The 25333-nt window shown below is 40.1% G+C and overlaps 1 protein-coding gene across 7 annotated transcripts in view; it reads left to right on the top strand.

Annotated features, from left to right (window-relative positions):
* itsn1 (intersectin 1 (SH3 domain protein)) overlaps positions 1–25333 on the top strand; it is a 234291-nt gene that overhangs the window by 156068 nt on the left and 52890 nt on the right. For all 7 annotated transcript variants that reach the window (XR_011886265.1, XM_072259915.1, XM_072259914.1 and 4 more), the window contains 5 exons: positions 988–1154; positions 4559–4604; positions 6918–7039; positions 8015–8135; positions 13152–13343. Coding sequence is in view for 6 of the 7 variants with exons in the window: in XM_072259915.1 (XP_072116016.1) it covers positions 988–1154; positions 4559–4604; positions 6918–7039; positions 8015–8135; positions 13152–13343 (648 nt within the window). In the remaining variant the exon portion in view is untranslated. The remainder of the gene's footprint in view (positions 1–987; positions 1155–4558; positions 4605–6917; positions 7040–8014; positions 8136–13151; positions 13344–25333) is intronic.

Raw genomic sequence — 25333 nt, 5'->3', positions numbered from 1 at the left:
AGTGCAAAGCAATACCGTAATTTGATGAAGAGCAGACCATGGGCACGGTAAAAAAAATAGTCTCAAGTCCCGATAGCCCCATCATCTCAAGCAGATGGTAGAAGGGAGAAACTCTCCCTGCCATGAACCTCCAAGCGCCGCAGACTTGCCGATGCAGCACCATTGGAAGCACCCGACCGCAGTGGACTCTGAGTCTGTCCGAGAACTTTGAGCCTCCAACCAGCCCTCCGACACCGAGCATCATCCTCTGCCGAGCGCTTCGACCCCACCCCAGCCGCCGAGGACTCAGGGCCTTCCTCTTTGGAGATTCTGGATCACACAGTAGCAGCTGCAGCGAAGCAGGCATTTCAGAAGTTTCACCAGATGTTCCTCTGTGCTCTCACGTCTGTCTCCATCAAATCAGGATTGTGCACAGCACCCTACTTGACTGATAACAGATATCACCATTGGAGTGGCCGCTGCGAGCTGCGTCGCGCCACTATCTTCTCTTCCTGCCAGAGAGTCAGAAGAATATGATTTTAAATTAATACATAGTTCATTTTAATTGTGTGATGAATTTGGTTCTATTAGTTGTGAATGTGTAATGTGAGAACTGCTGCACTAAGATGCTGTCATGTGTTTAGCACTAAAGTTCCTTAATATTTAAGAGATGCTAGCCAGGCTTAGTAGGCTGTAATAGCGGGATGGATGGAGTTTAATATCCCAGAAAATTGTGAAGTGCTTTAATTGGACATATGTTTTAAAAAGTTGATATCTATTTCAGTAAATCTTAACTTTGAAGAATTGTGGGTAGCTTGACCAACCAAAAGGGAAAAAATAGTTAATAATAAGAGGAAGTGATTTAATTTGATTCAGCTGTTAAAATGGCAAACCTTCATTTTCAAGTCTTTATTTTCACCTCCCTGTTAAAGATTCCCAATTACAGTATTCATTCCCTTTTCAATGCAAGTCTTAAAGTATTTATACTGGTCTCTTTTTTTTGTACAGAATTTGTGGCTATGTACACGTATGAAAGTAATGAGCCTGGAGACTTGACTTATCAGCAAGGAGATGTGATTCTTGTGACGAAGAAAGACGGTGATTGGTGGACAGGTGTTGTAGGGGAAAAAGTGGGCGTTTTCCCATCTAACTACGTCAGACCAAAGGATTCTGAGGTAAATCATCTATGTTTCTGTTGCCTTCCCTTCGTCGCTTCTACCCTTCAATTCCCCATCTCAGTTGCTTAAAAAATCAAATACTTCTGTTCATGCATTTGGTGTAGGTTGTGCTGGCAAAGCCAGCATTAATTAATTAGAAATGCCCTATTGTCCCAGAGAAGGTAATCATAAGTATCATTTTGAACTGCTACAGTCCATGGGCATAAGTACACCCATTGGAAGAATATTCATTGGAAGATTAGAGGTGAAAGTTTTCCAATCAGCTGGCTGCCTTTTGTCTTTTAATGGTAGATTCACAAGTTTAGGACTGAAGATTGACGAAGCCTTCATGAGTTGCAGCAGGAAATGCCATGTGTCAGTGCTGGAGTGGTGTCAAATGGAAAATGGGGTCCAGTCAGACATGTTGCTTTGATTTGCAATATGTTGAGTTCTTAATTATTGAGGGGTTTTTAATTGGCTCAATAACTGTAGCTATCTTTGTGGTTGGCATGACTCCAGCCAGGAGAGTTTTTTTATATAGACAGAGACTCCAGTTTTAACTGTACTATTTGATGTCAAGTACAACCATCCACAACTTGCCTCCTCAAATTGATCTCTGGTCCACTGTTGAGCAAGGCTGTAATTGGAGTTCACAAGATCACAAGACAAAGGAGCAGAAGCAGGCCATTTGGCCCATCGAGTCTGCTTCGCCGCTCCACCATGAGCTAAACTATTCTCCCATCTAGTTCCAATTTCCGGCTTTTTCCCCATATCCCTTGATACCCTGACTAATTAGATACCTATCAATCTCCTCCTTAAACACCCTCAATGATCGGGCCTCCACAGCTGTATGTGGCAACGAATTCCATAAATCCATGACCCTCTGGTTAAAAAAATTTCTCCTCATCTGTTTTAAATGGGTACCCTCTAATTCTAAGACTGTGGCCTCTTGTCCTGGACTCACCCACCAAGGGAAACAGCCTTTCCACATCTACCCTGTCCAACCCTTTCAATATTTGAAATGTTTCTATGAGATCCCCTCTCATTCTTCTATACTCTAATGAATACAATCCAAGAGTCGACAAACGCTCCTCGTATGTTAGTCCCTGCTTTCCAGGAATCACCCTCGTAAATCTTCTCTGAACCCTCTCCAACATCAGAACATCCCTTCTAAGATAGGGGGCCCAAAACTGCACACAGTACTCCAAATGAGGTCTCACCAGTGCCCCATAGAGCCTCATCAACACCTCCTTACTCTTATACACTATTCCTCTTGAAATGAATGCCAACATAGCATTCGCTTTCCTTACCACCAATCCAACTTGGTGGTTAACCTTTAGGGTATCCTGCATGAAGACCCTCAAGTCCCTTTGCACTTCGATTTTTGAATTTTCTCCCCATCTAAATAATAATCTGCCTGATTATTTCTTTTTCCAAAATGTGCAACCATACATTTCTCAAAATTGTATACCATCTGCCATTTCTTTGCCCACCTTCCTAAACTGACCAAGTCTCTCTGCAACCTTTCCACTTCTTCAGCACTTCCTGCTCCTTCACCTATCTTGGTGTCATTCACAAACTTAGCCACAAAACCATTTAATCCATAATCTAAATCATCGATATACATTGTAAAAAGAAGCGGCCCCAACACCGACCCCTGCAGAACACCACTAGTAACCAGCAACCAATCAGAATAGGATCCCTTTATTCCCATCCTTTGCTTTCTGCCTATCAGCCAATGCTCCGCCCATTCCAATATCTTTCCTATAATTCCATGGGCTCTCATCTTATTAAGCAGCCTCTTATGCAGCACCTTATCGAAGGCCTTTTGAGAATCCAAATAAACAACATCTACAGCCTTTCCCTTGCCAATCTTATTTGAGATTACCTCAAAAAATTCCAATAGGTTGCTGATGCAGGATCTTCCCTTCATGAAACCATGCTGGCTTGGGCCTATCTTGTCATGCACCTCGAGGTATGTCATAACCTCATCCTTGAGGATCAACTCCAATAACTTTCCAACTACCAATGTCAGACTAATAGGTCTGTAATTTTCTTTTTGCTGCTTCCCTCCTTTCTTAAACAGCGGAACTACATTTGCAACCTTCCAGTCCTCCGGAACCATGCCAGAGTCTGTTGATTCCTGGAAGATCATTTCCAATGCCTCTACAATCTCCAAAGTCACCTCCCTCAGAACCCGTGGGTGTACCTCATCTGGTCCGGAAGATTTATCTATTCTTAGTCCATTTAGCTTCCCAAGCACTTTCTCTCTAGTAATCTTAACTGTACCTAATTCTATTCCCTGAGACCTCCGGCTATCAGGTATGTTGCTAATGTCTTCCACTGTGAAGACCGATGCAAGATACTCATTTAATTCCTCTGCCATCTCTTTGTTACCTGTTATAATTTCTCCAGCATCATTTCAATTGGTCCTCTATCTACCCGTGTCACTCTTTTACTCTTCATATATTTAAAAAAAAAACTCTTGGTATCCTCTTTTATATTCATTGCCAACTTCCTTTCATAATTCATCTTTTCCTTCCGAATGACTTTCTTAGTTTCCTTCTGTAAGTTTTTAAAAGTCGTCCTGTGCTCAGTTTTCCCACTAATTTTTGCTTCCTTGTATGCCGTCTCTTTTGCTTTTATTTTAGCCTTAATCTCTCTCGTTAGCCACATTTGTGTCATTTCTCCATTCATGATTTTCTTTTTTCTTGGAATATATTTTTCCTGCACTTTCCTTATTTCCTGTGGGAATTTCATCCAATTCATCCAATTGGAGTGAATAGTTGTGGTGGAACCCAGAATGAGCAGTTGGGGGAGGGATTATTGGTGAGAAGTTAATAGTAGTTCTGGAGCAGCAAATTTACAGCATTAAAGCTCAGACAATGCTAGGCACAACTTTGATGTGTGGCTACATTATTGTCATAAACTGAATTAGCCATTGAGTTGCATGACCATAGGGATCTCAGGAGAAGGGTGAGTTGACAGTTCTGTTTGAAGATGGTTGCAACCACTTTTGTTTGTCTCAAGATGTCCTTAAAATAGGCTATTAAATAACTGAAGAAATGAAATAACTTTTCTCTATTTTCACAAAACTGAGTTGCTTATTGAGAGAAATTACATAGTCTTCCTAATTTTCAATTAATCAAAATTTATTGTGAGAATGGAGAGTTCAATTTTCTACATTGCTGTTTGGAATGATTTCCAAATTATTGTAATTCAAATGTAAACTGGTTTACAATTTCCAAAATACCCAACCTGAAAATCCCTGAAAAGTTGTTATGTATTTAGTCATTCAGTTCAGGGAGTAATTTGGTATGTCTCACTGTCATATTTTTAGTTAGCATAAATCAAAACCTGCTTGTTATTACAGTTTAAATATCTTGCTTGTTCAGTTATGATGACTTGTGCTCTTCACACAGGGACCTGGACAAATGGGAAAAGGTGGAAGCCTTGGAAGAAAACCGGGTAAGTCTTTAACAACACGCATCAAAGTTGCTGGTGAACGCAGCAGGCCAGGCAGCATCTCTAGGAAGAGGTACAGTCGACGTTTCGGGCCAAGACCCTGCTGCGTTCACCAGCAACTTTGATGTGTGTTGCTTGAATTTCCAGCATCTGCAGAATTCCTCATGTTTAAGTCTTTAACAAATCCTGTTACATTAATAAACTTTTCAGGAATTTTAGTAGATATTCGTGTTATCTTTTGGATATAGAATTTCATTTTTAAAAAAGCTGGCCTTTCTTTGACATCTACTTCATTTACATGCCTTGAGGAAATAGTGTATTTAAGCCAATGATAAATTTCTGATTTCTTATCGTCTGTGAAGTTTAATAAGATAGTTTGCACACAGACAATGAAGCAATGCAGGATATGACAAGAAACCAGTTAAGCCATGTTTTGTTTATTGAGGGAGAAATGAAGGCCAGCATTCTGTAACAGTAATATGCTCGGCAGTACAAAAAGAATTATGTTGGAGAACCTGAAATTCTTGTGATTAACTAGTTCTTTCTTGATGATGGAGAAGTCTGCCAAAAAGCACAGCTTGATGGTTCACTGACAGTTACATCAAAACTTATTCCTTGATCTATGCAGAAAAGAAATCCAGATGTTGTCTCTTTCATTGTTTAAGCACTGACATTTTCATCATGAGCACAACTGTAACATCTTTTGGCAATAAAGGTCAGGAAGTTGCAGAAGCAGTTGTTATTAATTTATTTATTTTTGTGTCAATTGGTTGGATTACTTAAGGAAAATTACGTTGGAACAGCATGATGACTTTAAGTGATGGCATATGATAAATTTTGTATGCTTGGTCCTTTTGGACCTGAAGTTCCCAAAGGTTTTCATCACTGGAGGATTCTTTGCATTGCTGATGCATATTGATTAACAAATATATTACTATATCCAGGACTAACTTGGTTCAGAATCAGGCTTATTATCACTTACAAATGTTGTGAAGTTTGTTTTGCAGTGGCAGTGTGTATGTATATGTGTGTGTGTGTGTGTATATATATATATATATATATATAGAGAGAGAGAGAGAGCGAGAGAGATAGATAGATATATTATAGTTAAATAAGGAATTAAAAGTAAATAATGCGAAAAGAGAGCAAAATAGTGCTGTAGTGTTCGTGGGCCATCAGAAGTTGGATGGCAGAGGGGAAGAAGCTGTTTCTGAAATGTTGAGGGTGAGTCTTCAGGCTCCTGTGCCTCCTCCCAATGACAGTAATGAGAGGAGGGCATGTCCTGGGTGGTGGCAGTCCTTACTGATGGATGCCACTTCAAGAGGTGCCCGCCGCCTTTTGAATATGTCCTCTGTGCTGGGGAGGCTAGTGCCTGTGGTGGAGCTGATTGAGTCGACAACCTTCTGAAGCTTTTTTTCTGATTCTGTTTTCAGGAGCTTCCACAGTAGGTGGTTATTCAACCAGTCAGAATGCTCTCCATGGTACACCTGTAGAAATTTGCTAGAATCTTTAGTGACATACTAAAGACAAAATGGATAGAACTTTATTTGAATTTTGCATTTCCTGTGTTCACAGAAGTGTTTATCATTTGGGGTTAATGGTACTGCAGTTCTTTTCGGGGTGAAATGGGAGGGGAGGGTTGTCTCAGCTGCTTGCTTCTGAATCTGAGAAAATTACTTTGATGTTTCCATAGTCACTGATATGATCAAAATAAATCTTCTCAAACTCCTAATGAATTATAGCCACTATCATGGCTTCTTCATAATTGCACCAATATGTTGGGCCTAGGATAGACCTTCAGAGATGTTAACACCCAGGAACTTGAAACTGTTCACTGTTTCCACTACTGATCCCTTGATGAGGATTATTGTGTGTTCCCTCAACTTCATGTGGCTTGAGTTACTAATGGAATCATCCACTTGTGGGAATTGTAGTACAGGTCAACCTCCGACTACCGGTTCCTTTGGCAATCCGGCACTATTTTCAAATTTTCCGTACAACTGTAATTTCAAATATCCCGGGCCACCGTACCAATCTGCTGCACATTGTTTTGGTTGAGCTAGATCTGTTCACCTGTTGGCGCGCTCTTGTAAGCACAAACAGGCGATTCCTGCATTTATTAATATCATTTGCGTGAAGCGTGGATGAGTTGAGGTGTACAACCTGCAAATGCTGACTTAATTTTTAAAAAATTCTCACTACATATAGCATATTTCTATTGGGAAAGGGTAACAAGATTGATTAAGCACATTTTTTGTACCATTAAGAATTAATTTGCATCACAGGTCATCTTTCATTTTCCTTTTCCTTTTACAGAAATTGCACAGGTTATAGCTCCTTACACAGCAACTGGAGCTGAACAACTTACACTAGCACCTGGTCAGCTAATCCTCATCCGCAAGAGGAATGCCGGTGGATGGTGGGAAGGGGAGCTTCAGGTAGGAAGTAGAGTTCATACTTCTGTAATTTATTTTAAAAGTCTCATTATTGGAAGAGTGTGGAAGCTTTAGAAAGAATTCAGGGTAAATTTACCAGAATACTGGTTGGATTAGAGAGCATGACATACAAGGAAAGGGGTTTTCACTTTGGAGTAAAGGAGGATGAGGGGAGACTTGATAGCAGTGTATAAGATGATAAGCAGCAAATATAGAGGGGTCACGCAGCATCCTTTAAGAGAGGATATACTGTACTTCTAAGGTAATTGGAGGAAAGTATGGGGGGAGTGTTAGATGGTAAGTGCTTTACCAAGGGTAGTGGTAGAGGCAGATACAGTAAGGACATTTAGCAGATTCTTAGATAGGCACATGGATACAAGAACAATGGAGGACTACATGGGTGGGAAGGGTTAGACTATCTTAGAGTAGGTGAAAAGGTCGGAAAATTGTGGGCAGAATGGCCTTTACTGTTCTATGAATTAGAGTTAAAAATTGGGAGGGGGCAGGGAATCATCTGCTGGAAGAGTTGCCATATCTTTTGGATGTAATTTTAACTGAGTGTGTGTTGTGGATATCTTGGTCAATTGGTTGCAGTTTCTTTATAACTGTGATAGAAATTAAGTAAATTGATATGCCCCAATAGTCAAATGCCACTCACAAAGCAGCTCCATCTTGTACTCTTGCAATTATGAATTCAATCTCTACCTGTTCCAAGCCTGAAGCTCTTAGCTTTGTTGAAATGGCTGCATCTGCATGAGCTTGACTTGTTGGGGAAGAGATCTATTTTAAAAATATCTCGGAATTGTCAAGTACTTATGTGCATGGATTTCTCCTTGCAGTGAAATAGACTTATAGATAGATAATGAGTTGCATAGAAATTTCTTAATTCAAATTAAAAGCATATTAATTGCTCCTCGATGTTTGGCTTCACTACCAACAATATGGTTCATTTGAATTCACTTCATTCTTGCGTTGTAGGCGCGGGGTAAGAAGCGGCAAATTGGATGGTTCCCTGCCAATTATGTGAAACTTCTGAGTCCTGGAACAAGTAAAAGTACTCCAACTGAAGCTGCAAAGCTCCCTGTAGCAACCAATGTCTGTAAGTCTATCTTGTTAATTATTGAAGCAATCAGTCATTATTTGTAACCACTGAGATTTGGCGTATGGCCTTCCTAGCTGTATTTATATTCGAGGCATACCTCGGTACTTGTCTTTCCCTTTTCCTCTGAAGAGTCTCGGGACTTCGGAAGCATATCAGGTTTATTAACTCTGACATAGGTCATGAAATTTCTTGCTTTGTAGCTGAAGACAGTGCAAAACATTTTTGAAAAATCTTTTTTACAATAAGGAATATAAACGTTTCAATAAGATATGCAATTAGAGAGCAAAATAGTAAAGTAGTGAATTCATTGTCTGTTCAGAAATCTGATGGCAGAGGGGAAGGAGCTGTTCCTAAAACACTGAGTGTGTTTCTTCAGACTCCTGTACCTCTTCTGTGATGGTAATAATGACAAGAGAGCATATCCTGAATGGTGAGGGTCCTTAATGGTGGATACTGCCTATCAGCTGGCATAATTCACAAAATATTATAGTAGGGTGGTGATGTGTTCAGGATTTTTAATATAAAAATTAAGTTTTAAATCATCCACTTGATACACAAAGGCTTTTGATATGTTTTCCAGTCATTGCAGGGTCTTGTGTTATTTATGGGGGTATCTTGATTTATAGCATTTACTCAATAGCTGCTTCTTTATAAAGGATTCATGAACCATGTGTTTCATTTTATCCTTTGTCTCCCACAAGCATTCCAAAGGAAATGACTGTCACTCCTTCACTCACACAATCCAGTCCCCCCCCCCCAATACCCCCATTTCAAGGAAGTAATTGGCTGGAAAACAGCAGTGAAGCTTTGCCATGTGCTCATGTTGAGGTGTGGTGTTTTCCCGGTTTTCAGTCATTGTAACACATGGCTTGTAAGAAGATAATCCATTGGGATTTCTGAAGCTTGTGCTTTGATGTTGTAGAGTTTAAACAAGTTATAGTGGTATTGCATTGTTGACATGAAACCCCACCATGCTTTGCAGGAGTGAAACATCTTGACGTACAGCACTAAAGAAAGAAATGTGGCATATAATTAAAAATGCCATAAATTAAGCTTAATAGATAAAAGATTGGTGGGGAAGCAAGGAATACCAGAGCTAAAGGCTTGACCACTGAAGATGAAAGTCGAACTGTGACTAACTTCTATAGATGTGCGGTGTAGGGTTTATTGATTGGATGTTTCACAGCCTAATATGGGAACACCAATACCCTTGAACGGAAAATCCTACAAAAAGTTGTGGATACAGTTCAATCACGGGTAAACCCTTCCCACCACTGAACACATCTACAGCGTTGTTGGAGGAAAGCAGATTCATTATCAGGGACCCCCACCACTGAAATCATGCTCTCTTCACGCTGCTGCCATCAAGAAGGTGGCACAGGAGCCTCAGGACTCACACCACCAGGTTCAAGGACAGTTATTACCCCTCAACCATCAAGCTTCTGAACCAGTGAGGGTAACTTCAATCAACTTCACTTTCACTATCACTGACTGTTCCCATAATCTATGGATTCACTTTCAAGGACTCTCAATCTCATGGTCTCAATATTTGTTACTTATTATTTCTTTTTTTTTCTTTTTGTAGTTGCACACTAGTGGTCCACCCTGTTGATGTGGTCTTTCATTGGTTCTATATGATGGTTAGGTTTATTGAGCATGCCCACAAGAAAATTAACCTCAGGGTTGTATATGGTGACGTGTATATACTTTGATAATAAACTTGAGTTGAACTTCAAATTTGAACTTTTGAGATGCTGGAAGGTCCTATTTTGAGGAATGCAGACAGGGAGATACAGTGATGATTAGAGTTACAATGAGATGTTTTGAAAATAACGCTGAAAATTTCAAGTGTGATGTTTTGTTTACCTAGGTATCAGGTCAGATCAGCAAGTGGAAGATTTGATTAGTAGATGGAACTTAGTGTGAATTAGAACAGATTTTGGATGATCTGGTTAACAGATTTTGGATGATACAGGTGAACTCGTGTTAATTTTCAGTTGTAACAACTGACTAGAAAAAGCTGTGCTCTGTTGGTAATGTGAGATGCCACACCAGGAATGTAATGGAATACTTGTTGTTAAACAAGAGTATGAATGGAGGTTTTGGCACCACATGCTAGGGACTTGGGATTGTTGGGTGATTTGATTTTTTGAAAGTGAAAACAAATAGTGTTGGGGATGACACTGGTACGTAGGCTATTCATCTCTTGGTCACATTGCACTAATTTTGCCAATACTTCTCATATTACAGCATCAGTATCCTACAGTAATTGACTTTCTGGAGGAACTCAAAGTCCAGCATCTCTTTGGAGGGGATAAAACAGTCAGCGTTTTGGGCAGAGATCCTTCATCAGGAGAGTTGAGAAACGTCTTGGACCAATATGAAAACGGATTATTCCCCTCCATAGATGCTATCTGGCTTGCTCAGTTCCTTCAGCATTTTGTGTGTGTTGTTTCAGATTTCCAGCATCTGCAGACTATTTACACTAATATTTCTGAAGAACTCTCTTCTTGATACCCTAAGGCCGTTCCATGTAACAAGGCACAAACGAATCGAGTGATAGAATACCGTCCACTGCAGTATCACAACTCAGAGCACCTAGTACAAAGTTTGCTTGATTGGCAGCCCACCAGCCATCCTGAGCAATCATTCCCCTTAACTACTGGTGCAAAGTGACTGCAAGAATACCGCCTTCAGGATGTTTGCTCCCACTAGCCCAGGCACACCCCAACATGACCACCCAAGAAGGACAAATGCAATGACCTCGGGTCATTCAACATCCTGCCTGGGAAACATGATGGTGCTGCTTTGAATTTATGGAAGTCCCAAGCTAACAGTGTTCTGGAGATCTTCAACAGAAGGTCTACAACATTCCACAGGGCACTTCATCATCTCTCAAGGAAATTGGGGATTCATGATAAATGCTAAACTAGATGATCCTGGAAGAGGAATGAAGTTTGCAGCGGGGACTGGAGATGATGCTTTTTGTCTTCCCAACATTTAGCTGAAGAAAATGTTAGATTATTATTGAATATTGGGCAGCCTAAGACAGTGTAAGCAGTGGTAAGTGAGCAGTAATGAGAAGTACAACTGGATGTTATCAGTGACTTTGTGCTTTGAGGTTGTACCCAAGGACAACATGTAGTTGAGAAATTACTGGAGCAAAGGGTGGATCCTTGGGGCATGAGAGGACTGTGCCTCGAGAGAAGTGTTTGCAAGTGATCCTGTTAATTCCAGATGCAGTCATGAAGATGTAGTACATCTAAATAGGTAATGGTGATGCACTTGAGAAGAATGGTGACGACAGGAAAGACTTTAAACAAATTGAGAAATAAACTAGGGTTACAGAATGGGCTTCTAAGAATTATTTGAGTACAGTGCCTTTATCAAACCAGGCGTGGTGATTAGAGTTCTGATAAGTGTAGGTGTGGATTTAGGAGGCAACATGCATTCTCCAGAACTTTAGAGAGGAAAAGGGTAGAAATGGGGACAGAAGCATTGAGGTGTCAAAGGTTTTCTTTTGAGCATTGTGATGTTGGCTTATTTTAAAGTGCCAGGTGCAGTCCTTGAGAACAAGATATTGACAAAATTGGGTATCATTCGATGCAAGAGAAGTTGAAAAGAATTTCTGCTCATCTGGTTTTGTTGCAGAACTAGCAGTCTGTGATCATAAGATAATGCAGGTTTCAATATGTGATGAAATTATCCAGGTTTCATAAAAATGATTCTGAGTAATTTCTAAAAGGAGTTCTCTGTGTGCAAATAGCTTAATTTACTGGCCATGAGTACAATTGTTTCTCTCAGTTGGTTGATATGTTGGTTTGAATTTCTTCTGCTTTCAGATTCAGGAAAAGTTCTATTAGTCAAAATGTGTGATAAGAAATTGCTAGTTTTGGCAGGAGAAATAAGAGGCGTATTAATAGTAAACAATTGTAGCCTTAGTGCATGATTTGCAAAAGATTGGTATGCAAGTACTGCAAGTCGGTATATAAACTAACAATGTTATAATTTATTGTGAGGAGAATTAGTTGTACAAGTGAGCACGGTGGACAGTATTGGTCTTCTAGATGGAATTTGATATGTTCAAAGCAGTTCTGGGAAGTTCTTCAAGTCCATACTAGGTATGTATTAATTAAGAGGAAAGTTGGACTGGTTAGACTTGTTTCTGCTGGAGTTTGGAAGAGTGGGGGTAAGTTCATTGGAAATGTTAGATCCTGACTAGTCTTTGCATGGATATAGAGAGTGGACCTATAACTAAGGTCATTAGTTTTGAATCTTAAATTTTTGGAACTCTTTGCTTCTATCATCCTCAGGAAGAGAGACATGGAACAGGAACTGGCCCTTTGGTCCACAATGTTGTAGTGAACCAGCTAAAAAGTAAATCAAAAACAGCCAAAACCTAATTCCTCCTACCTACACAAAGTCCATATCCCTCCACCTTCCTTCCATTCATGTGCCTATCGAAACATCTCTTAAAAGCCTCGACCTCTATACCAGGCAGAGCCTTCCAGTTATAGACCACTCTCTGAGCAAAAACGCTTGCCCCTCACAGTATAGCTCGATTCTTAATGAGCAAAGTGGAAGCTATAGGAATGCAGATTCAAAGTTATAGTCAGCTAAGCTGTGATCTTATTCAATGGCAGAGCAGGCTTGAAGATCTGACTGGCCTACCTTTATGTTCTTATGGCTTCTATTCTGATTCTGCCATTTTAAGTGTACCAGTTTTCAAATAATGCTTTAGTTAGAATTATAACTTTTAATCAGACTAATTCAATCAAAGCAAAGAAATTTGTTTAATTCTGAAAATTCATTTGTGTTCAGAATTATTAATGAATTCACACTCGTTACTTAGAAATGAGACAAAGCACAGGACCATAAAGTACAGTCTACCTAAGCATTCCCAACAATGTGTTGCATGCCTTACCCTGCACCAAACCTTAAGCTCATACTTTAAGAGATTTCACTTAAATTATGAAGTGCTGCTAAATTATTGAATTATTTTCATTTTGGCAGTGTTCCAAGTGATTGGAATGTACGACTATATTGCACAGAATGATGACGAACTTGCGTTTACCAAAGGACAGATCATTGGTGTTCTTAACAAGGACGATCCTGATTGGTGGAAAGGGGAGCTCAATGGCGTCACAGGTCTCTTTCCATCCAACTATGTGAAGCTAACAACGGATATGGACCCAAGCCAACAATGTAAGTGGCCTATGCATAGCTTTTATTTACTGTCTAGTCAGTATGAAAACATGCAGCATTGCTAAATTTCTGCTGTGCTGCTGCATTTAATCGTCTCTTTGAAGACCTTCTGTAAAGCAGTTATCTTCAATTCCCATTCCTTTTTTTTTTAGCATGCACTTTTTTATCATTTGCATCACACTGTACATGGCCGACTCATTTCCTAGCTTGAATTTGCACATGTTTCGTTTGCTTATGTGTTGTGTTTTCCTCCTTTTTCTAGGATCATATGTTGCCCATCCCCCACTCAGGCTTGAAAGTCCTCAAAGAGACCCACTATCCCATATCACTACCAGAGGGATGATGGGAGATGCAGCCTTGATCATGTGACTTCTGCATGATCATCAACTGCCTACTGACTAGAAGAACACTGCAGAGCAGTTTACCTCATTTTACTTTAGTTGTGTATAGTCCTAGATATTTTTAGTTTGTCTTTTAATTTTTTTAAAAGGATAGTGGGTCCTTTTGTGGCTTTTGCTACCCCCAATTTATTTCTGCACCTGTGGGGAAAACACCACTACTAGTTTTTTTTAAAACTGCCCTTTAAAATTTAAAGCAAACCAGTATTTTCATTTTTAAACATTAATTTTAAATGACTGCATGCTTTCGTCTTGCAAAATGACCCACTATCAAGGAATGCTGCATGTGGTATTAACTCTTCAGTATGTCCTCTTTCAGAAGCTTTTTAAATTCAGCATCTGATTATATTGAACAAATTTGTACAATGTAAATGTTCAGTATTAAAAATGGTGCAAGTCATAGCCACTCTGTGAAGGGTAGAGGTGCTTTTTTGAAGGGATTATTGCTACACTTAATGCAAATGAGTTTTGTGGTAATTCTCAATGAATATTCCTCAGTATGTCTTGGCTCTGGTCCACAAATTTCAAATAAAATATCACACCTACTCTATGATTTACAAGGAATGATATGGAATACCTTTTTAGTGCAGCAGCGACAAATGTACTGTTGAGTTGTACTGCCCTCCCAAGTCTGCCTCTGCATTTTCAGTATTGTGGAAAATGGTCATCTGAGCAAAAGATCCTTGACAAGAAAGAATGTATAGAAATACTATCCTACAATTAACTGCAGTGTTTACAAATTGTAATCTTTTAGTGCATTGTATTTATACGAATTAACAAACAATGGAGCTTTTACTTAGAATATAAAATTTGATAATTTCTGTGGCTGAGTTATATGTCACCATCAGAAGCTGCAGGTATGAAGTGAGATCCATGCTGGAATGCTGATATTCATTTTTAAAATAGTAATATTGTTTCCAATTTTTTAATTCTCTGCAATATCACTGTTTCCTAATACAAGCAGTATATGTAGTGTTTGCTTCTCATGAGGCATCTGGGTAGTGCACAAAAAAGCTGAGGCTCAAATGTAGCTTCAGTTTTTTTGTGCAGGTATTTCATTGTTATAAATATAAAGTATATATAAATATATATGATATGACCAGTATTAAGAACTGGTTGTCACATGCAACTTTGAACTACATGTACAGGTAAAAAAAATTAAAAGCTCCATTTTAAAAATTGACTGTAATGTGTGTCCTTGTTTCTTTATAATATATAAATAATATTGGTTTGTGTGATTGTTCAGTGCGACTCTCTTGACTTCTCACCTTAGTGATCTTTCATACCATGGAAAGATATTCTTACTGAACTTCCATTTAATGAATATCTTCTGCTTTTTAGTGTTGTCTTGGGCAGCGAAAAGTTCTTATGCTAAAGTTCTTAGCTGCAGCAGGAATTGAATACTCAACTAAAAATTTGCCTTTCCAATTTCTTTCACGTAATCAGGTGACAATAACCGTAGAAATTACAGTAACACCTAGAGATATTTGTGTATTTTTGGAGTGTAAGGACATTTTGGTTGCACCATCCACATTTCAGAGTAAAACAAAGAATAAATTACATAGTATACTCACTGTTAATAAAGATTAAGGTTAACCACAGAACCTTGATTGCCAGAAGGTGTTGTAGATTGCAGATCCAAAGTCTTTCACTGTGATTATCAGGTTCCTATTGCAGTTTTTGAGATGTTGCCTTCAGGGAAAGGATAATTCTACTATTCTTAATGTTGTACAATGTACTTAATTTTTGAGATTTTATTCTGCAAAATAAACTTGGGTTCAGTAGGGATCATTCTCTATGTGATTCCATTGACCACTTGACCCTCCCCATTGACCTTTCTCCTGGCAGCTTTCTCTGCAAGCCGGTCCAAGTGCTACACCAGCTCCTTCAATGCTATTCAGGACCCCAAGCAGTCCTTCCATGTGAGGTGACACCTCAGCTGCTAGTCTGTCAGGGCCGTCGATTGTATCTGCAGCTCTCGGTGTAGCAGCCTCTACTTCACTGGGACCTGATGCAGATTGGGGCACCGCATTGTCAAGTACCTTTGCTCTGTCTGCCGCAAAAGGCAGGATCTCACAGTGGCTACTCATTTCAATTCGACTTTTCATTCGCATGCTGACATATCAGTCCATGGTGTCCTCTACTGCCATCATGAGGCCAAGCTCAGTTCAAAGAGCAACACCTCATATTCTTTCTGGATGGCTTCCTGATGGTAATTTTGATCCCTTATTTCTGCCCCTCCTCCTCAATATTTCCATTCCTTATTCTGGTTACTCTCACACCTCTTCTCTTCTCCTTACCTGCTCATCACCTCCCTCTGGTTCCACCTCCTCCTTCCCATTCTTTCATGGTCCACTCTCTTCTCCTAAAGGATTCCTCCTCCTCCCATCTTTACCTCTTCCACCTATCTTCTTACCAGCTTCTTACTTCAACCCTCTCCCCCATCCACACACCATCCCTCTTATTCTGGGTGTCTGTCACTTTCCTTCCAGTCCTGATAAAGGGTCTCTACTGAAACGTTACTTCCCTTTCATAAATGCTTGGCTGACTTGCTGAGTTCCTCCAGAATTTTGCTTGTGTGCTTAGGTTTGAGGTGGTTTAATAACCCCCCCCCCCCACCCCACTGACTCCTGTCCAGAATGGTTTTATCTGGGAGTGGTGTGTCCAGAGAATGAACAAACTCCGTCTTAATTTTTATCTTGTTTGTATTTGGCTTTAATTTGGGCTCTAAATCAGAGTAGAATTTATTACACGGTAAAAGAATGAGTAACCGGCAGTAGCAATACAGCATTTGGTATAGAGCACGGAATACTACAGGTCCTTTGGTCACGATGTTGTGCCTACCTTTTAACCTACTCTAAGATCAATCTCATCCTTCCGTCTTACATGATACTGCATTTTTCTACCATCCATGTGTCTATCTAACAGTTTCTTAGGTTCCCCTACTGTATCTGCCTCTACCACCACCCCTGGCAGGTCATTCCATGCACCCACCACTCTGTGTATATAAAAAAAAAATTAAACTTGCAGTTTAGTAACATTTGATTCACAAATGTGCAGGTCTCTGTATAGTGTTATTATGAAAACAATAAACTTCTAGAAAAGTTCAACAGATAGTCAGCATCTGTGGAGAGTGAGAGTTCTGATTCCAGAGTTGGGAAAAGTTTAGAAAACCAGCATGTTTAAACTTGCAGAGGATGGGTTGAAATGGGGAGGACATGTGACCAAGAGAAAACATACTTTAGATTGGTGTCAAAAAGGAAGAAGTGCTGAAGATGGGATGATAGTTGCTAATCTTTGTAAGTAAAAGGGGGTCGTGGACAAGGACAATAACTAAAGGCAGTGAGATGCTGGAAACAGTGGTTGATGGAACTCTGAAGTAAATGAGAATGGGCAGGTCAGTCAGCATCTGCAGAGAGCTGAAAGTGAATTGTTTCACAACTGGCCAAAGACTGAAAATCAGAAATCTGGAAGCCCAGTCTGGAAAAAGAACAAAGTACTGGAGCCCAATAGCATCTGTGGGCAGAGGCACAAAGCTAGCATTCAAGTTTGATGAGCCCCGCCATGAAAGGTCACCAACTTGAACAGCCAACCCCTGCCTTCCTCCCCATTGATCTTTCTGACCAGCTGATCACCCCAGCATAGTGGAACTGACTAGGTCCAAATCCAACTGAAAAGGCTGCTTCTCTAGAACCATTGAGCTCCTGGGGTTGATGTGTGCCTAAATGGAAAATGAGATCTAGTTTCTTAGTCTTGCTCTGGGCTTTGTTGAACTGTGCAAGCATCTTGAAGACGAAGATCAGAACAGGATTGTGAACTTAAATCACTGGCAGCCAAGAGTTTTGGGTCACCCTGTAGATAGAGGAGAGATGTTGTGCAGAGTATTTGTGCAGTCTGCTTTCTTTCTCCTATACCTGGAGCACCAAAAGCAGGACACTGAACAAAATTCAAATGAAACTTTGACTGTTCGTTTCCACAGATGCTGCCCGACCTGCTGAGTTCCTCCAGCGTGTTGTGCGTGTTGCTTTGACCCCAGCATCTGCAGAGTATTTTGTGTTTACGATTCAAATGAGTTGCTGTTTCCCGTGAAAGCAATATTTTGGTCCATGATGGTAGGGACAAAAGAGGAAAACATAGAACATTATAGCACAGTGCAGGCCCATAGGCCCACAATGTTGTGCTGACCTTTTAACCTTTCAATTTAACCCTTCCTTCCTCCCCTCTATTATCCATTTAAGAGTTTCTTAAATGTCCCTAATGTATCTGTTTCCACCACCATCCCACCCACTCTGTCCAGGCAGCAGGCTTCTTTGCAGTTTTTTCCTGTTTAATAATATCTGAAATCTTAACTGTTCCCACCTCCACAGATGCTGCCTGGACTGCTGGGTGTTTCCAGAGCTTTCTGCCATGGTTTTAATTTTTCATCGTCTACAGTTTCAACGTTTTATTCTTTGGGGACACAGACTCAGTGGCCACTTTATTAGGTACACCTGCTCATTAATGCAAAAATCTAATCAGCCAATCATGTGGTAGCAATTCAATGCATGGGCGTTTTTAGACATGGTCAAGAGGTTCAGTTGTTGTTCAGACCAAACATCAGAACCGGGAGGAAAAGTGATCTGAGTGACTTTGACCAGGGAATGATTATTGGTACCAGATGGGCTGGTTTGAGTATCTCAGTAACTACTGATCTCCTGAGAATTTCATGCACAGCAGTCTCTATAAGAGTTTACAGACGATGGTGCAAAAACAAAACAAAAATCATTCAATGAGTGGCAGTTCTCTGGGCGAAAAAGCCTTGTTAATGAGAGAGGTCGGTGGAGAATGGCCAGACTGGTTCAAGCTGACAGGAAGGCAACGGTAACTCAAATAATCACATGTTACAGCAGTGGTGTGCAGAACAGCACCTCTGAATGCACAACACATTGAACCTTGAAATAGACGGGCTACAGCAGCAGAAGGCCACAAACATACACTTAATGGCTACTTTATTAGGTACAGAAGGTACCCAATAAAGTGGCCACTAGATGTATTTTTTTGTTACACAGTTTTCTAATCTGATGGCTGCACCTCAAAGTCTACAAGCCCTCTGATTTGTGAGTTTCAAACAGAAATGAACCTCATTGATGCATTTGACCAACTCTTAAAAGCTGTCAAACACTGCTCCGTTTTTAGACAATGGTTTGTGTTTGAATGGAATGCTTTGACCCAGCTATTAGAAATGTATAACTACAAAATGAATAGATATTATAATAGTGATGAACAGCTGTTAAATATTAAGCTTTTTTTTAAAACAGCTGATCTTTGCATACGTTACTTTTGGTAAAATGTATGCATGCTTTTTAGGTATATGAGAATGAGAAATGTTCAGTATCCTGCCTTTAGCTTCTTTAACATAGTCAAACTTAGTTTCATAACTTTAGTTGTATATTCTTTCCATATTACAGTGCCAATTTAAAAAGTATTCACCCCCTTGGAAGTTTTCATGTTTTAATGTTTTACAACATTGAATTACAGTGGAATTAATTTGGCTTTTTTGACACCGATCAACAGAAACAGACACTTTCATGTCAAGTGATAACAAATATTCTACAAATTGGTCTAAGTGTATTACAATTATTAACATCAAAATAATCGATTGCGTAAGTATTCACCCCTTTCAAGTCAGTATTTAGTAGATGCACCTTCAGTCTGTGTGGATAATTCTCTATCAGCTTTGCACGTCTGAACAGTGCAATATTTCCTCAATCCTTACAAAACTGCTCAAGCTGTCAGATTGCATGGGGATTGTGAGTGAATCAAGTCCAGCCTCAAATTCTCAATTGGATTAAGTTCTGGACTCTGACTTGGCCGCTCCAAGACATTAACTTTGTTGTTTTTAAGCCATTCCTGTGTAGCTTTGGCTCTATGCTTGGGATTATTGACTTGCTAGAAAACAAATCTTCTCCCAAGTTACAGTTCTCTTGCAGACTGCATCAGATTTTTTGCCAGGATTTACCTGTATTTTGCTACGTTCATTTTACCCTCTACCTTCACAGACCTTCCAGGGCCTGTGAAGTGAAGCACCCCCCAGCATGATGCAGCCACCACCTTGCTTCAGAGTAGGGATGGTGTGTTTTTGATGATATGTGGTGTTAGTCTGATGGCTGAAAAGCTCAATTTTGGTTTCATTAAACCTTTTTCCAGCTGACTTCAGAGTCTCCCACATGGCTTCCGGCAAACTCTAGCTGGGATTTCATGTGAGTTTTTTTTCAACAGTGGCTTTCTCTTCGCCACTCTCCAATAAAGCTGAGATGGGTGAAGCCACTGGCAACAGTTGTTGTATGCGCAGTCTCTCCCATCTCAGCCACTGAAGCTTGTAACTCCTTCAGAGTTGTCATAGGTCTCTTGGTGGCTCCTTCACTAGTCCCCTTCTTGCACGGCCACTCAGTTTTTAAGGCGGTCTTCTCTAAGCAGATTTACAGCTGTGCCATATTCTTTTCATTTCTTGATGATTGACTTAACTGTACTCCAAGAGATATTCAGTGACTTGGAAATTTTCCTGTATCCATTTCCTGACTTGTACTTTTCAATAACTCTTCGCAGAGTTGCTTGGAGTGTTCTTTAGTCTTCATGGTGTAGTTTTTGCCAGGATACTGACTCACCAGCGGTTGGGCCTTCCAGATACAGGTGTACTTTTACTACATTCAATGTATACACCTTGAATGCATGCAGGTCTCCAAAACAGATCTCCATTTAACTAATTATGTGACTTCTGAAACCAATTAGCTGCACCAGTGATGATTTGTGTGCCATATTAAAGGGGGTGAAAACTTATGCAATCAATTATTTTGTGTTTTGTAGAGATCTGTTTTCACTTTGACATGAAAGAGTCTTTTTCTGTTGATCGGTGTGAAGTAAAGCCAAATTAAATCCACTGTGTTTCAATGCTGTCAAAACAATAAAATCTTCCACGGGGGTGGGGTGGGGGTGGGGGTGAATACTTCTTGTAGGCACTGTAATTATACGGTGTACTGCAATGTGACAATTGACCGCCAGGGCTGACAAATGAAGGTGGTTGCCTAACTACTTCCTTACTTATTCACTGCTAGTTAAGTCCTTTCTAAATCTAGGGATAGTATGAAATCCAATTACTTCGCTACTTGTAATCTATGGTAGGTTTTTGGCAAAACATTAATATTGCCTGATTTGACCATTTTATTTCTGTGGTTAGAACATAGAACGGTACAGAATAGGAACAGGTCCTTTAGGTAATGATGTTGTGCCAACCTAATAAAACTAATCCCTTCTACCTCCATGTCACTCATTCTCTACATATTTATGAGCCTATTTGAGAACCTGTATCATATCTTCCTTCTCTATCACTGGTAGTGCATTCCAGGCACCCACCATGCTCTCTGTTTGAAAAAAGCTTGCCCCTCACATCTTTAAACTTACCACCTCTTACCTTATGTACGTGCCGTTAGATATTTAAACTCTGGTATAAAGATAACATATGACCATTAGATATAGGAGCAGAATTGGGCCATTTGGCCCATTGAGTCTGCTCTGCTAGTTCATGGCTGATCCTTTTTCCCTCTCAGTCCCAATCTCCTGCCTTCTTCCCAGTATCCCTTCATGCCCTGACTAATCAAGAATATATCAACCTCTGCCTTAAATATATCTAATGACTTGGCCTCCACAGCTGCCTGTGGCAACATATTCCACAGATTCACTACTCTCTGGCTAAAGAAAGTCCTCCCATCTCCATTCTAAATGGACGTTCCTCTATTCTGAGGCTGTGTCCTCTGGTCCTAGACTTCCCCCACCGGAGGAAACATCCTCTCTACATCCACTCTATCAAGGCCTTTCAACATTCGATAGGTTTCAGTGAGACCCTCCCCTCATTCTTCTGCATTCCTGTGAGTACAGGCCCAGAGCATACATACTCTCCAAACGTGACCAGCCTTTCAATCCGGAATCATTTTGTGAACCTCCTTTGAGCCTTCTCCAATATCAGCACATGCAGATGCTGGGTTTGTTCTATCTGTGTCTCTCATAATCTAATAAACTTCTACCAAGTCTCCCCTCAGCTTCTGTACTATAAGTAATATGTCCATCAGCTCCAGGGAAAATAAACCAAGCCTGCCCAAACTCTCCTTATTGCACATACTCTCTAATCCAGGCAGTATCCTGTTAACATTTGCCCCCTCTCCAAAGCCTCCACATCATTCCGAATTATATTTTGCTGGAATGGCCAGAATAGGATGCAATGCCCCAAATGCATCCAACCAGAGTTTCATAAAGCTGCAACATAACTTCCTGACTTTTGAACTCAATGTTGCGATTAATAGAGGCAAGCATGCCATAGACTACCTTTACCACTCTTTCCAACTCGAGTTTTCAGAAGTTTTTTTTTTAAAAGAAGTTCCATTTGAAAACTGGGACTTTCTTTACAGATCACGGTTTACTGCTGGTATACTTATTTCTGAGCTTGAACAATGCATCATTTGTTTTTAGAGTACATTTTAATAAATAAAATTCATAAAGATACCAATTCCTCATAGATTATAATAAGGATTCTTTATTTAATTTTAATTAAACTTGTGGAGTTGTTCTCTTTCAAATATAAATTGTCAAAATAAACAAGTTTTTAAAAAAATTATGTGAAGGATTTTCTTTCCATATCACTCACTGTGCTAGGTCGATACTGATTTTGGCTCGATACTGAGGAAGCATGCAGGAATTGTGCCCCTACATTTGTCCTAATCCTCTACTGTTACACTTGCTACTTCATACTTCTGGAGAAGGTATTATACAAACCCTACAAAACAGAGAAAAGGTATCGGAAAAGCCTCCAAAAAGTAACGGATACAGCCGAGTCTATCACCGGAAAAGCCTCCCCTCTCCCCTCCATTAGCCATATCTGCAAGGAGTGCTACCATGAGAAAGCAGCATCCATAATCAGGGAACAACACCATCCAGGCCATGTTCTATTCTCACTGCTACCATTGGAAAGGAGATACAGGAGCCTTGGGTCCCATACCACTGAGTTCAGGAACAGTTATTACCCTTCAACCATCAGACTGCTGAGCCAGCGTGGATAACTTCACTCACCTCAACACTGAACTGATTCCATAAACTATGGACTCACTTACAAGGACTCTACAACTCATATTCTCAGTATTATTTGTTTGTTTGTTTGCTTATTATTTGCACAGTTGTCAGCACATCGGTTGCTTGTCAGGATTTCATTGATTCTATTGTACTTTGTCCTACTGTGAATGTCTGCAAGGAAATGAATCTCAGGGTAGGATATGGTGATATATATGGACTTTAATGATACATTACTTTTAAACTTTGAAACTCAAAAGGTTGATCCAGTTTATTCCTAAAATGAAGAGGTTGTCTTATGAAGACAACTCAAGCAGGTTGGACCTGTGCTCATTGTGTGAGATGTGATCCTCTCGACAGTGTCAAGGCTAACCAGGTTCCCGTGTCACGTCAGAGTCTAGAACAATGGGCATTGTTTCTGAACAAGGGGTTGCTCATTTAAGATAGCGAGAAACCGTACAATCATGGACCGTGTAATCATGGCTGATTTTATAATCCCTCTCAACTCTATTCTCCTGCTTTCTCCCTGTAACCTTTGACGCCTTTACTGATCAAGAACCTGTCAACCGCTGTGTTAAATATACCCCATGACAGGAAGAATTTCTTCTCAGCAGGTAGTGAATCTTTAGATTTCCCTACCCAGAATACTAGAGAGACTGATTCACTGAAAATACTCAACATTGAGACTGACTATTTTCTGGTGCAGAATTGAATCAAGACTTTGGGGGAACAGGCAGAAAAATGAAGCTGAGGCCAAGATCTAATCAGCCTTGATCTTATCGAAAGGCAGTAGGGATGAGGGGCCTGTCCTGACCCTGTTGTATGATCTCAAACTTAGATCGTAAGCACTTGTAGTGCACCATGTTTGCACTGATTGAAACATTTAAATAAAAAATCATAGGGTGAAGTACATGTAGAAATCATAGCTGAAAACTGAGGGAATTAATACAGTCAGACTTCTCATAGTCGAGCAGCAATTCTATGAGCAGAGTTATTTAGAAAGAATGGTCACTATTACACAAGTAATTCAGATTTATTTATCACGTACATTGAAACATACAGTGGAATGTGTCTTTTGTGTTAACTTCAACACACTCAAGGATGTGCTGGGGGTTGCCCTCACGTTCCAGCAACAACATAGCATGCCCACGATATTCAACACAATACAACACAGAATAACAGAAGCAGCAGCAGCAGCAACAACAACAAAGCAAGCCCCTTCCCCACCCTCCCATCCCCACACACACACACACGCCTCCAACTCCAGCACAGGCAGCCTCTAGGCCTCCCGTCCTTGGCCCCAGACAAGTATTATACATCACTGTAAATGATCATAGGTCGATATTGAGTATTAATTACAGCAAAGTCTAAAATCCAATAGAGATGAATGAAGTTACTTAATAAACCCTTCAGGCACCCAATAAACAGCCTTCAGTAATGTGCTGAATGTGCTGAGTCACTTGTGCTCAGTGGACTTTCTGTGGCTGAGTTGTCTGCAGAGGCAAGTCAAGGAATCTGTTTTTGACAGCGAGTTTTAACTCAACTTGCCCTTCATGAGCTAGGGCTGGTTTTACTTTTCCAATAATTTTGAGCATTTATTAAAGCTGAGAAATGCTTGTCTTAATCTGAAACCTATTTTAACACACTGCAGATTAATTGACATCTTCACTTGTCTGCTTGAATTGTTGCTGTTTTTAAATCCGTCCATTATTTTGTATCTCCTTATGTTTTTACCCTTTGAGGTCTCTGCCTTGTAGACACAAGATGCTGGAAATCTTCAGCAATCGAACAAAATGCTGGAGGAACTCAGCAGGTCAGGCTACATCGATGGAGAGGAATAAACAATTGATCTTTCAGGATGAGACTATTCAAATGTCAGCTGTCTATTCCCCTCCACAGATGCAGGCTGATTTGCTGAGTTTCTCCAGCATTTTGTGCACGTTGCTTGAGGTCTCTGCTCCAGTTTTATCCTTTGCTGTTCTGACAGACATACCTTTGGCTGTCAAAACTTATCCTGGAATTTCCCCTCTGAATTGTCTACATTCTCCTGTCAAGAATTCCCTCTCTAAACAGAACCAGTCTCAATATGTGTGGCTCAGTGCCAAAGTTTGTTCAATTAGTTTTAACACATTGAGGTATCTTGAGAAGAGAAGGCCAACATTCACAACTTTTGTTTTCAAGTACCTTAGAATGTACTGCATTAAAAGGTCAATGTGAATTTAGGTTATTGCTGTTCAGTAAGCATTGATAGAAAGCAAAGACAAATCTGGAGAATTGGCAGGTATTCCCATTACTTTTATAAATATATCAGGATCACCCTACAAAAATATGGCCTCCTGTTCTGCATTACTTAACTATTGACTTAACTCTATTTGTGTGCCTTGTGTTTGGCCGGGGGTGGTGGGTGTTCATCTTCCATTCATTTAACCAATGGAGATGATTTTGATTCCTCTTCCAACAGTCTATCTGGGTGAACAGCTGTGGTTGGTTTTGAGAGAC

Source organism: Mobula birostris, chromosome 6 (genome assembly GCF_030028105.1).
Source record: "Mobula birostris isolate sMobBir1 chromosome 6, sMobBir1.hap1, whole genome shotgun sequence".
Lineage (NCBI taxonomy): Eukaryota > Metazoa > Chordata > Chondrichthyes > Myliobatiformes > Myliobatidae > Mobula > Mobula birostris.
The sequence above is the reverse complement of the archived record's forward strand: the minus strand, read 5'-3'. Positions and strand labels throughout refer to the sequence as shown.